The 13,067-nt window shown below is 38.1% G+C and overlaps 1 protein-coding gene and 1 long non-coding RNA gene across 2 annotated transcripts; both read right to left on the reverse strand.

Moving 5' to 3' along the window:
• Positions 1-2,634: 2,634 nt before the first annotated feature.
• LOC140246153 (uncharacterized) lies at positions 2,635-8,449 on the reverse strand. The gene is made up of 2 exons (XR_011902438.1): positions 7,036-8,449; positions 2,635-6,151 (listed from the first exon to the last, which is right to left on the reverse strand). It is a non-coding gene; the product is annotated as an uncharacterized lncRNA (long non-coding RNA).
• Positions 8,450-8,631: 182 nt separating this feature from the next.
• On the reverse strand, positions 8,632-11,740 carry LOC140239706 (RNA-binding protein 15-like). Its single transcript, XM_072319533.1, has one exon. It carries the CDS (start codon positions 11,684-11,686, stop codon positions 9,317-9,319), a length of 2,370 nt encoding a protein of 789 aa, XP_072175634.1. The 5' UTR covers positions 11,687-11,740; the 3' UTR covers positions 8,632-9,316.
• Positions 11,741-13,067: the final 1,327 nt, after the last annotated feature.

Genomic DNA, 13,067 nt, shown 5'->3' on the forward strand with positions numbered 1-13,067 from the left:
ATGATGGGACAATTAGTTGAGTAGATTTTAGTGACATTGGCAAGCGGTCAAAGGTCAAAAGGTCAAGGTCAAATGCTACAAATGTTGCAATTTCCCCCATATCTATGCAATGCCCCAAAGGTATTTTCTTGAAACTTGGTGTGGACATGTACTACTGCGTAAAGATTCTCCAGAGAGAGTTTCATGTCATAAGGTCAAAGGTCAAAGGGTCAAAGGTGAGGTGAAAATGTTGCAATATCACTTTTCTCGCAAATGGTTCAATGTATCTTCGTGGAACTTGGTAAATATGCATGTACTGACTGGCAGGGATTATCTAGGGAATTTAGGGGTCATGGGTCAATAGTCAGGGGTCAAAGGTCAAGGTCAACTCCTCAAAATTTTATTATGTCCCTCATATACTAGTATATGCAATGCTTGCATTATTAGTTTCAAAACTTAATACATGCATTACCTAATGGAGATTCTCTGGGAAATTTCCAGCCAGAAGGTCAAAGGTCAAAGGCCAGGTTTCAATCCCCCCCCCCCAAAAAAAAAAAAATATATGTGTATATATATATATATATATATATATATATTGTACCATCATTACACTCTTTCTTCATACCTTGGAAATTACTCAATGCATAAACTAATAAAAAGGTCCATCAGAATTCAAGTAAAAATTCTCAATTCCCCAAATATGTGTACCTGCACTCTTAAAGGCATAATTTACCATTTGCAGATGAAACAAAAACCCAACATTAGTGCTTTAAAATAATTCTAAAATGAGAGTTAGGGATAGAAACAAGCACTGTAAAAATTTGAATCCGTATAATCGATGTTAAGTATTGTTAAATACACAAAATGTGAACAATAGTTATAATAAGAATGCTTTCAGACTAAACCGTATACAGTTATGGTTTATTGAGAAAAATGCTGATATCTCCTCATATTTTAGGCTTTATTGCAAAAATTTTATGTGGTAGGATGTTTTGTGATACAACAGACCTACACATATGCATCAAATGTGATATCTTGAACATTTTTGAAATCACTGCTCCCAAAGGTAAACTGGACCTTTAAAAAAATTATAGCAAACCCAGATCAAGACATTTCTGACAGACCTGCCATTTCAATATTTTGCCAGTTATGTGAAACTGTCATGGATTACACATTGTGAAGACATTGTACTATACGCCTATTGGGAGAATCATGCATTATGGCGGAGGCATCAGTCGCCATAGCGACATTTCTAGTTTCATCATGCAATTCCTGTGCGATTTCGCTGATGTGATAATGTTCAGATAACACAACCTGTAGGTGTTGGGGAAAGAAATGTGAACAGTATCACTTGCTTTTATCTGTTGGTGTTGAAGCTCAATTTAATGCAGTACAGTAATTCAGGATATAACACTAGCACCAGCACCAGCAAAGAACTTCAAGTCACCCACTGTCACAAATAAATAATGGATGTCATTCCAAATATGTTTGTGAAACAGAAACTATTGAAATTATGTACAGCTGTACATGTTCATGTACATTGTCAGTCAGTGAAACACAACCTTACATGTTTTGTACAGTGGACTTCCGTTATAACGAAGTCCTCGGGACCGGCAATTTTCTTTCGTTATATTGAAATTTCATCACAACCAAACAAACAAACAATAAAGAACAAAGAGCATATAATTTTGTGGCCCGAATTTTTACTTCATTGTAACCAGTATTTCATTATAACCATGTTCGTTATAACGGGAGTGCACTGTACAGTGTACTGTATACATACATATTTGTACCTTTGCAGTACCTACATGTACAGGAAGTAAAAGTTACAGTGACATTGTACAAAGACAGTTTTTAAAGAATGAAACCCAAATACTGTATACTGTACGTTGTACATGAACATTATGTGGATTGAGTGAATGCAGAAATATTAGGCTAACACCTCAGTACAATTTGAGAAAATTGGACAATCTATTCAAAAGTTATGAATATTCAAATGTTTTAGTTCTGATATTGCTTGATAAGAAGCCTACAACAGTTTTTGATGTCACAGTACGACAATGATATAAAGAAAACATATTTCAATTTAAAAGAGAATTCAACATCCATGTACATTTGTACATATACATGTACTTTTATTTTCTTATCACAATGAACATGTACTTTTAATTTTGGAATCCTTAATTTTTTTATTTTTATTATTTTTTTTTTTTACTTCACATTTTCATGTATCATTGCCCTACATTGGTACTATGACGTCATGAATTGTTGTACATATCATACCAAGTGACCATGCCGAAACTTTAAAAAATTGTAACTTTTGGATAGATTGTCGTATTTTCTCACATTTCACAGATGTGTTCTACACTACAGTACAAGCTGTGACATACTACAGTACTACATTTACATGTACTGTATGTATTACTGTATTCACTCAATCTACAAGTTTGTACATACCAGGGGATGTGTTTTGTTGACATATTGTACATTATATTATGTATGTGTATGTATGTATTTGGGTTTCATTCCCCTGTTCATGTGTACAGTGATGTACATGTACATGTACATGAAAAATCAAAAGAAAAAAAAAAAGAAGCTTGTTTAAAACTCACTGAGGAGCATCACAGTACATACAAAAACCAAGACACAATATGATTTACATGTACATCACATTTCAATATTTTATTCACAGGTTCCTGCAATGAATTACAGCTTACATGTCAGAATTACAATGAACATTATCACTGACAATATACAGTGTACACACATGTAATCAGCACATCACGTCTCTAAGTATTACGGTAGTGCATGTCATCAGTGGACAACAGATACTGTACCTTCCAATCGATGATCAAAGTCTACAAGAAAAATTAGTCCTGGCAACAGAGACTGAAAGAGAATAGTATGCTAAGTTGTACACATAATACATTGTATGTTGGTTGGCTTCTACATGTAATGACTAATCTTTGACAAAATACTGCTCAGCTTGCATATACATTGTAGGTGAATCACTAAATTGTCTTTAACTCATTAATTACATGTACACTGTTTTGTCTCATTTTAACAGGTGTACCTTAATAAACATGGCACATGTGCGAACGTCTACTATGCATCATTGTCTTACACTGTATTTTAAAAACCTATTCAAATAAAAAACAACAAAACATGAACACGTACAATGAACATTAAGATAATTCAAAATTACTAAATTCCTCTATACATTCTACTTGCACATTCATGCAGAAGTCCTCGTGGCTCATCAGTGTTAATTTCATTCTGTAAACCAAATACACATGCATATCATGACAAATATTACAAGAATGTGAACTTCACAACAAACTGAAACACAGACATTCTACAAAACGGATATACATATAATGCAAATTTATGTCTCCTATACTGTACTATGTATGTATGTACATTAGAACTCCTGACAATTATAAACGATGCAGAACCAGTGGTAGCTCATACATTTGTATCACTTTCCTTTCTCATACAAATATACAATGCATCTAATTTTATCAACCACAAATTCTGACTTGAAAATAAGTGTAACTTGATTTGATAGTGTTTTGACTTCAGTAAATAATTCGAAAATATGCTTTTATTTTACTGATTTGGTGCAACAAACACTGGGCAAGTTGTCACTAGTCTATAAATGCTGAATGTTTTGTTCAAAGGAAATAAATCCACTGAGTAATCCCTCGTGAACAACATGCTTCTTTTCTTCCTTTTTTTTTTGGGGGGGGGGGGTGGTTGTGAGAGGAAGAATAGATAGAGGAAAAAAAAACATATGTGTCTGGTATTCCAGTTACAACATACATATGTAGATACAAAACATTTTTTCATCTACATATGTATATTATGTAGGTCTTTGCAATAATGATTATGAAAAATAACATATGACAGTGCATTAACTACATGTCTTTTGGTTTAAGCTGAAAATGCTTTGGGAAGATGTGGCAGAAAGACATAACAGACTTTATCTTTGTATTCACTATTGGCATGAAAAAAAAAATGATAACATTACATGACTTCCAAAAGGATTACTGAACTGAAAAAAAAAACCAGTAATAACTCAGGTGGCACTGGACAGTAAGCAAAGAACCAAGTGTAATCTTTGCTTTTCCTGTGTATCAGCATAAACTTAAAATACTGTATGATTGTACAAGTACAAGTTGTACATTTAATAGAATGTGTATAAGTCGTGGTAGTGCATGCTGAACAGAAGCAAGCACTACTGTATGTACAGTCAACCTTGCTAAGTCGACCTCACATAAATGGAATAATCGCCTAAGTCGAAGGTCTTTTCAAGTCCTCTTCTCTTTATATTCTATTGATTTTAATCCCTCAAACATGTATGTCAAATTTTCACAAGTCAAAGCTATTTCTTCAGTCAAAATAGATTCGACTTAGACAAGGTTGGCTGTATTACAAAGGAACAAGCTGCCCTTATTTGTGTAAGGGTCAACGTGCGAGATTTTGCAATGTAGGGCATGTGAGGAAAGTCCATGTCAAGCCTACTTTATGGAGTCAAACATTTTGCTCTAAGTAAATGTACGAGGGTTCAGTATACGTAACAATTGGCAAGGTTCCACTGTACAAGTTTGAGAAGTGAGCAGCTGAGAGATGACCCCACATACTGTATGTCTCAGCCAAAAATTTGTCTATACTCATGATTGCTTCAAAATGCTTACAAACTGCATTTCTGATGTCTTGGTCCTGCTTAGGTTGCTTCCTACAATTAAAGGGAATCTTGCAGCATACACATACAGTGTATTATTGGACACGAAAATGCTGATGCAGAAAACTTGTATCAATCACAACATGGACAGTCTCTGCACAATCTTAGGAGTCCTACCAACATTACTGTATTTAGTTTATTACTTAGCACTGTGTACAGTTGACATTTTTAAACAGCTGAACTATCACTTACTGTATTTAGCACCTTCTTGGATTTCATTTGTGACACACAGGTACATTTCTACCTCCCATACTGCATGCAGATACACATTGGGTATGTTCTGAATAGAATCAGCAGCAACTACATGTACACCTATACTAACAAATAGATGTTACACGTACAGTGTACTTTTACATTTAAATTTGTTCAGACTGTATTGCCAGACATTACATCATGACTGGTCGTTCTTTACAAGTAAAAACTGCATAGCATGTTAAATAATTCACTTTTATTTTGTCATGATGAATGTTGGAAAATAAAATGACATAAAGGGGATACTGTAAAATTAACTAGAAGAGTGCTGAACAACCAGGTACACACAGTAGCCCACCCTTGCAAGAGATTGTTGTTGTTATTTGTTTGTGGGTTTTTTTTTTACACATCAAGCTCATTGTTCTGTAATCCAGATGAGCATAGAAAGTTGTTATCGTCAACATTAAGGGCATTCAAATCACAGCTTGCAAATGCATCCTTTCCATAATCTAAAAACCACAAAAGATGCAATTCAAGCCATCTCTGATATGCTACAAGAACAGAAAATGTTAGGAATTTCAAGGATTCTCCCATCTCTTACTGCAAAATTAAGTACACTGTACACTGTACGTGTATGCACTTTGAATCCAGTGGGCTTGCAAGAGAAGGGTACTAAATTCAACATTTAGGAAACACATAGTATACAGTGTGGTATGTGCTGACATTCATCTCATTGAAACTTACACAGAACTGACAACATCATCTGAAAATGATCGAACATGAACTGATTAGAGTGGATTACATGTATACAATGTAGATATGCACAGCGCTCTCTCAGTAGAAATTTCCCTTCGATGAAGACAAGACGACATGTTTGTAGCTCAGCACCTCTGCCAACAGCTCTGCTGGAACTCCCTGTCCATCTCTCACTGCATCCTGGTAGTAGCATCACTATCCACTTCAAGACTTTTTCATTCATGCAATCATAAACTGTCCTGATACACGTACTGATCCTCCAGACAATTGGGCGGCACCACAAAGACACAAATTGAACCTGAACGCACACATATTGTATTCACTCCACAGGCTCAGAGAGTTCTGGATGTATTGGCTTTTCCCCTCCCTGGTCGCACAGATATCTTTCAGGTGTTATCACATTTTCCATGGAACTGTCACTTCACATGCTCTCCAATGCACTTTTACGAAAGTGACTGGCTTAGATGATTCTCCTGACTCCTGGGTAGGTGGGATGGACAACAAAAACACAAATTCGCACTCACTGTGATTGAAGCCAAACAACTCTGCGAACACATGACTTCCAGCACTTCATCAACACAAATAGTAAAAATGATGGGGGGCAGCCATAAGCTCCACTTGACACCAAATCTACACAAAACTGGCAGAATCTCCAAATTTTAAGCTTTCACAATTCACATGCGAGGACAAGATTTAAACACACATTTTGTCTAACACAGCAGAAATGGTTCTCCATGTTGTACACAATGTGTTTCCCTACATGCTTGTATCAGTACGCAGAAGGAACTAACTAATTTAAGATGCAAATGTAGCGGCAATGTTAACACGGTCATTCCCACAGGACTCCACACAGAATGAATTCCAAGATACACATTGCAGATATTGACTACAGTTGTATGAGCTGTTTTGCAAGGCTGGCCGTTGAAATGCCACACAATTTTCTTTACTCATTCAGACTGGTATCTCCAACATAAAATAAAAAATAAAAATTGTATAGAACACATGTGTAGAACCACAAATACCAATTGCTTTCTCTTCACAGAAGATACGTTTGGTTTAAGAAAATTTTCTCACTTCCATTGGAAGTATATGTCTGGAACATCACGTCATCTTTGTTGTTTTTGTTTTTGCTTTTTCTACAAACAGCTGTCGATATGACCCAAAAAAAAAAAAAAAAAAAAAAATGTCACATGGTCATGCCAATCCTGTTTTTTCTCACTCTACTTCCTTTCCACAATGCAATGATGGCAACATCCCTGGCGGAACACAAAAATCACCAAATTATCATCAGCAATTCTGTTCCTGGTTGCACACCGCAGATATCCACTACACTTGTACAACAGAGGCAATGGTTGCATTCTTACCTTCCGTGTCCCAGCTAAGATTCACTGTGGCTGCTATTAGCTGCTGGCAAATTGGTTCCATAGCACAGATTTGTCCAGCTGGGTTGACAGGCAGGCTTAGCAACACACTTCCATAAATTGAGCATTACATTGTACAACATTGGAGAGCGTGCTGACACACAGGGAGAATATCTTGACGCCCTTTACGCAACATTATGGTATGATTGAGGTGGTGGGAGAATGGATTACATTGTTTGGGTAGGGCGAGATTTTAATCAGGCGTAAAAAGTGACGTTTCTAGAGATCACATTCACATAAAGTATATTCAGAGCTCATTTCAAGCTTGCAGATTTATTCACCATATTGTGCCCAGATATGTGCCAAGAACAGTGTTGCACCGAGATTTTATTCAAAGTAATGACATGTCAACATTTCTCAGAATCAAGGTACTCTGACATTGTTCCATCCAAAGGTTTATGGTTTTTCCTCAGTCACAATTGCGGTATCACATATCCACAGCACTGCTGAGCAAAGATGCATGTGAACAATACCACAATCACCAGTGGAGAGATAGATCACCAAGTATGCATAGGCTCACAGCATACTGTACTCCGAAAAGTAAACTTCCATCCATGCTAACTTGACGAAGGGCCATTGTTCCATTCATAGACACATGAAAAACACAATCACAAGAACATGCAATTCCATTAAAATCATGAAGACATATTTGCTTTCCACATAAAATGTAAATGATCACGTCGGTCAGTCACATATTCAACGCTGAGATGCAACAGCATTTGATCCCTCTTGGCAAGTTTTCACAAAATGTTGTCACGCAACATCCAATGCTTCCACTGGGTATCTTTCCAATCATACTCTGGTTGCAGCATCTTGATATTCAACAAAATCTCCAACTAGTCCTTCAGAAGACAGTCAGGTATGGTGACATGCGTTGACAGGCTACAGTGACCAAAAGCTTCTACTTGAATTATTTTTTTTTAAAGTAATATAACATGGAAAATGTCTGGAAAATTAAACAGTATTTCAGCTTAAAACAAACAAGGAAAAAAAAAAAGAAGATGGAAAGGGTGATTTCTCTCATGTTTTCACAGTTTCATACTAAAATACAATCTGCACTGATGAAATGGGAAGTATTTTTGAAATTTACGTACTACAGTAAATCAAAATTACAATGTAGTACGGAATGACAATGATTAGGACATTTTCTCTGGGTAAACAGTTTCAAGCAACTTGGACATGAGCAAGTGTGTTCTACATACTTGTACAAGCATACAGGATATGTGAAGAAGTACAGGATCAGGGCAGAATGTGTGATTCAATAATGCGACCCACATTCATAGGACAGAGGAATACAACTGCACAGGTGGACGTTTATAAACAAATTGGGCTTTGATAGCTGTAAATGTTTTGCTTCTATCACACTTGCAATTTTGAAAAAAAAAAGAAAGAAAGATGTATCCACACTGAAAAGTTCAATGACATTTGTATACCCTAGCCATTGAAGTCAATCTGGGAAAAATTGCAGCAGATTATGTTTTTGTTTTGTTTTTGTTTTTTTCTGATTTAAGTTTCATTTCACATCCTAGAGAGTGTTATCTACATTTATTTCAATCAAAGATAATCTCCACTAGATGCATTTTATGCCAACTTTCAAAGCAAACAAGTGTGCTATCACATGCAGTATTACAGCTGTACATACTGTAGTTTGCATTATCAATTCACCACGAACACATTGATATGCTGAAAGCTATTCACTATTGCCTCCATCCTAATTTTGTAAAATGAAAGAAAGAAAATCATTTTACCAACTAATGTCATCAGATACCATAAAACACGAGTTCTGACAATACTAAATGAGGGTGTACAGGTGTACAAGTTGTTGCATTCGTACATGATACACTATTACATTTTATGTGTGTGTGTGTTCATACAGTGGTAGATTACACCTGGATGGTGTAACATGCATACATTACACATTGACTGCTTTCAGAGCACTGTTATGATATACAATGTACATCGGTAATGCTCCCAGCAAATCATACAAGCCACAACACACTCAAATTATAGTTTCATTACAATACACCATTTTTCAGCTTACAAAAATTGTACACCAATTCTTATTGATTATGTGTTTGAATGATTCCAAAACATTTTCTTTTAACATGATGCACCTACATGAACTTTACAGAAATCCCCTCTACAACAAAGCAATTCAAATTAATACTACATTTGCCTATTCATACAGCACACACAAAATGTGCAATGATGTGGACGAGCCTCTTTAAGCAACCCCCTTCACAATAATCACGACAAGGTGATCATCTTTGCTTGGCTCTGGACCAAGTCCCGGGGCAATGTCAAGCAAATACTTGTGACTAAATTCACACGGAGGAAATGCATGAAGGACACCAACATTATCCTTGTTCTGGGCAGCACTAACTGGCAAACTAATGACTCCAGCAGCTTGCTTCTGTTGGAGATAAGTCACCAAATTCAATAGTGCACGAGACTGAGCACCAGATGGCAGGGTTTCAGAATCATCACTTGTTCCTGGCATAGCTAACAAGACAGCATGATCCCCAGAGCCAGCTTGGGAGATTCTTTTACCGACTTCCTCCAGTTTGGGGTGGTCCAGGCGGAGCCGCTGTGTGATCTTCAGAGCAGATTCGTCACTTCCTACATCATGTGGAAGAAGATTTGCAGCTGTATTTGCATCCCCTCCAACGAGAAACATGCGTGTTGCAAAAGCACTATTTTTCAACACCAAGTGGCCCCTCCATAACATATTGAGATATTTGACAAGATCGGGGAGTCGACTAATTCCATCAGGAATTTTGGAACGTTTCCCTCGCTTGTGGCGCCGCTCCACTGGTGGGCCATCAAAATCGGGATCAGACAAATCACTGCTTAAAGATCGTTGACGCCGAACTCTCTCCACTGGGGAAGTCTCCCAGTCCCGTCCACGTGGCGACACATCTCCTCGGTGTTTCCTGTGGTCTGGAGACCAGTCTCTGGATTCTATGCCGGGGGATTTACGGCGCCTCGGAGCTTTGTTGTTTGGTGGCGACCAATCATCTCGAATATAATCGTCTGGAGAGCCAGGACGTTTCCGACGATTGTCCATTCTCTGCATCATTCTCCCAGACTGGTCATTCTCTTTACGAATCCAGGTGTCATTGCGACTGTATCTGTTTCCAGACTGCCAGTTTCCTCGGTTTTGCCCTTCATAGCCTCCTCCACCTCCCTGCCACTGATCTGGGCCATCCCGATACGGCGGGGGCGACAGATCTGGACCAAAATCCCTGTCTTGATTGTAACGAGAATACCCTCTGCTGCTTATTGAGTCATCGTGACGAGATGGAGAAGGCTGGTACCTGAATGGCTTCTTCTGAGTCTGAAAGCCTGGTGCTTCAGCAAAGTCAACTCTAAGCCGCTTGTCTGGGCCTCCAAGGGGTATCCCACGCATCTGGCCTGCTGCTGCCTGAGCCGCTTCCACAGTCTCATACTGAATGTACGCAAATGAATCACCTTTGGTGTAATCAATCTTGCGAATAGCTCCAAAGCGGTCAAATTCCCTCTCTAGCACACCAAGTGTTATCCATGGGCCAAGCCCACCAACCCACAAACAATTCGTTGGGGACTGCTTGCCATAGCCTGTCTTACACTGGTTCCTACCAATATATTGACCAGACATTGAAATAATTGCTTTGTAAGCCATATCCAGATTTTCAAATTTCACAAATGCAAATGGATTTCCTTGGCCCCTTGGAGGATACTTGATATCCACATCTTCTACAAAACCGTACCTCTCAAAATGATGTCTAATTTCACTCTCCGTGATTCCTTCCTCCAAATTGCCACAAAACACTGTTCTTGTTGCCTTTGGATCATCCTCCGGGAGAAACATTGCATCACGTTCCCTATCACGGCCTTGACCTTGATGGTAATTATCATTTCCATAATTACGTCTGTTATCATACTGATAATCTCGGTCCCTACCCCTTCCTCCACCCCCACTTCCCATGTCTTGCCTAAAATTTCTTCCTTGCATGCCACCATACTGACGTCTTCCTTGGAAATCATTGTTTCTCGACATAAATCCTCCATCTGAGCCCTGATCACGATTATTGCGATTCACTATGGCTACAATGTGAAGCGGTCTGGCAAACAAGGTTAGTCGATCTCCACGAGCTTGCTTTGCATCATGTGCCTGCTCAGGAAGGCGAAACTTGACATAAGCAATCCGCTCATTTTTGGCATTGTTGAACACCACACGCACATTCACTTCACCATACTTTTTAAATTCATGGAAAAGGGCATCCCTGATTGCAGTATCAGACACATGAGATGGAAAATTGGAAATTCTCAAACAGTCGGGTTCCCTTTTGTAACCATCATTGTGGAAACTTTGTCCACGATCGTAGTTTGTGTATGGTTCATGATCTCTATCGTCACGCTGAGGACGCCTATCCCTTACATCCCCACGCCTGTCCTCTCTTTCCATACTTCTCACTCGCCCTCCCATTTTTCCACCTCCCCTACCGTCATACCTGTCACTTCCAGGGCTCATTCTATCCCTTTCTTGCACCCTTGGCATGTCAGGGCTTTCTCTCATCCTCCGCATGGGTTTCCTTCCCTGCTGCCGGTCCATGTTTATTCTGTATTTGCCTCAGATTGATTTGAGATCGGCTTGTTTCTTCTCGCATGCCTGCCACAGCGTTTTATCGAAAGAATATGGCTGCTGTATGAACATCCGGGCATCTATGCATAACGCAACGATCTGACGATCACAAAAATGATAGCCTAGCCTAGCCGTCGCCGTACATGTTGAGGGCGTTCAGTCAAGCCACGACGCACAGAGACACAGCTCACAGATAATCACGATACCGTACACACACTCCATCCAACAAACAGACAATAGCGGCGGCGGCGTTTGTGCAGCCTTCTCTCAAGCCGTTCATTCCATTGAACCCTTAGCTACTACTAGTAATGAGTATTTTGTATTTGCACAAAATAACACACCGGCGTGGAACAAGTTGAAAGATATTGTTTTGCGCGAAGCTTGAACACATGATACTGGTAGTTTATATAAGCTTAATTTATGCACAAACATAGAAAGAGTTAATTTATGCACTGGTAAACGCTATCAGATATAAAAGAGAGCATTCTCACTGTTTTGTCGAGTATAGAATTTGTAAACTCAGCACCAACATGTTAATTGACTGGTCTGTCAAAAGGAAGGGGGTGGGTTGTTGTTGTTGTTTTTTTTTTTTTAACTTCGTATTGTCTCTCGGTCCACTTATCTTTCTAGCATGAATCTAGAATTCTATACAGATACACAAGACAGAAAAATAGTTAGGCCTATAGGAGCTATAATAGAGACCAAACAAGTTTCTATGCTATTTTTTTGTTTTTGTTTTTGTTTTTCTGGCCACAGTGCACCCAGGTAGGCCTACATAACCATCAATTATTGCCTGATCTTTGGGAGGGCCGACAATCTGGTGGTTGCTTGCACGTCAAGGTATCCCCTTCTCTAGCAACCACATAAAACCAATTATTATTCAAATTCAAATAAATAAAATATAATAAGTTAAATAAGTATGGTATATAGGGCCTATGCAGGCCTATATTTATGTGTGTATATATATATATATATATATATATATATATATATATATATATATATATATATATATATATATGATATATACATATCTACATATATATGTATGTGTGTGTGTGTGTATAATATGTATATGAAACACCCATAATTGACAGCACTGACGAAAAAAAAACCCCACTAAAAACAAACAAGATAGAAAACTAGGTTTACCCTCTGAACTACAAGCTAGAAAAAGTGAGTATGAGTAGCAAAAGTGCGCTTAGAAACGTCAGTATGAAGCGCCATATAAATGCAATTATTATTATTATTATTATTATTAGAAGTGTATCGTGTTCTTTGCCCACAAGCTTTCCATAAACGTAAATTTCTACTTTCATATATGAATGAATTAACTTTCCTTGGTTATGGG

The sequence above is a fragment of the Diadema setosum genome, chromosome 2 (assembly GCF_964275005.1).
Source record: "Diadema setosum chromosome 2, eeDiaSeto1, whole genome shotgun sequence".
Taxonomy (NCBI): domain Eukaryota; kingdom Metazoa; phylum Echinodermata; class Echinoidea; order Diadematoida; family Diadematidae; genus Diadema; species Diadema setosum.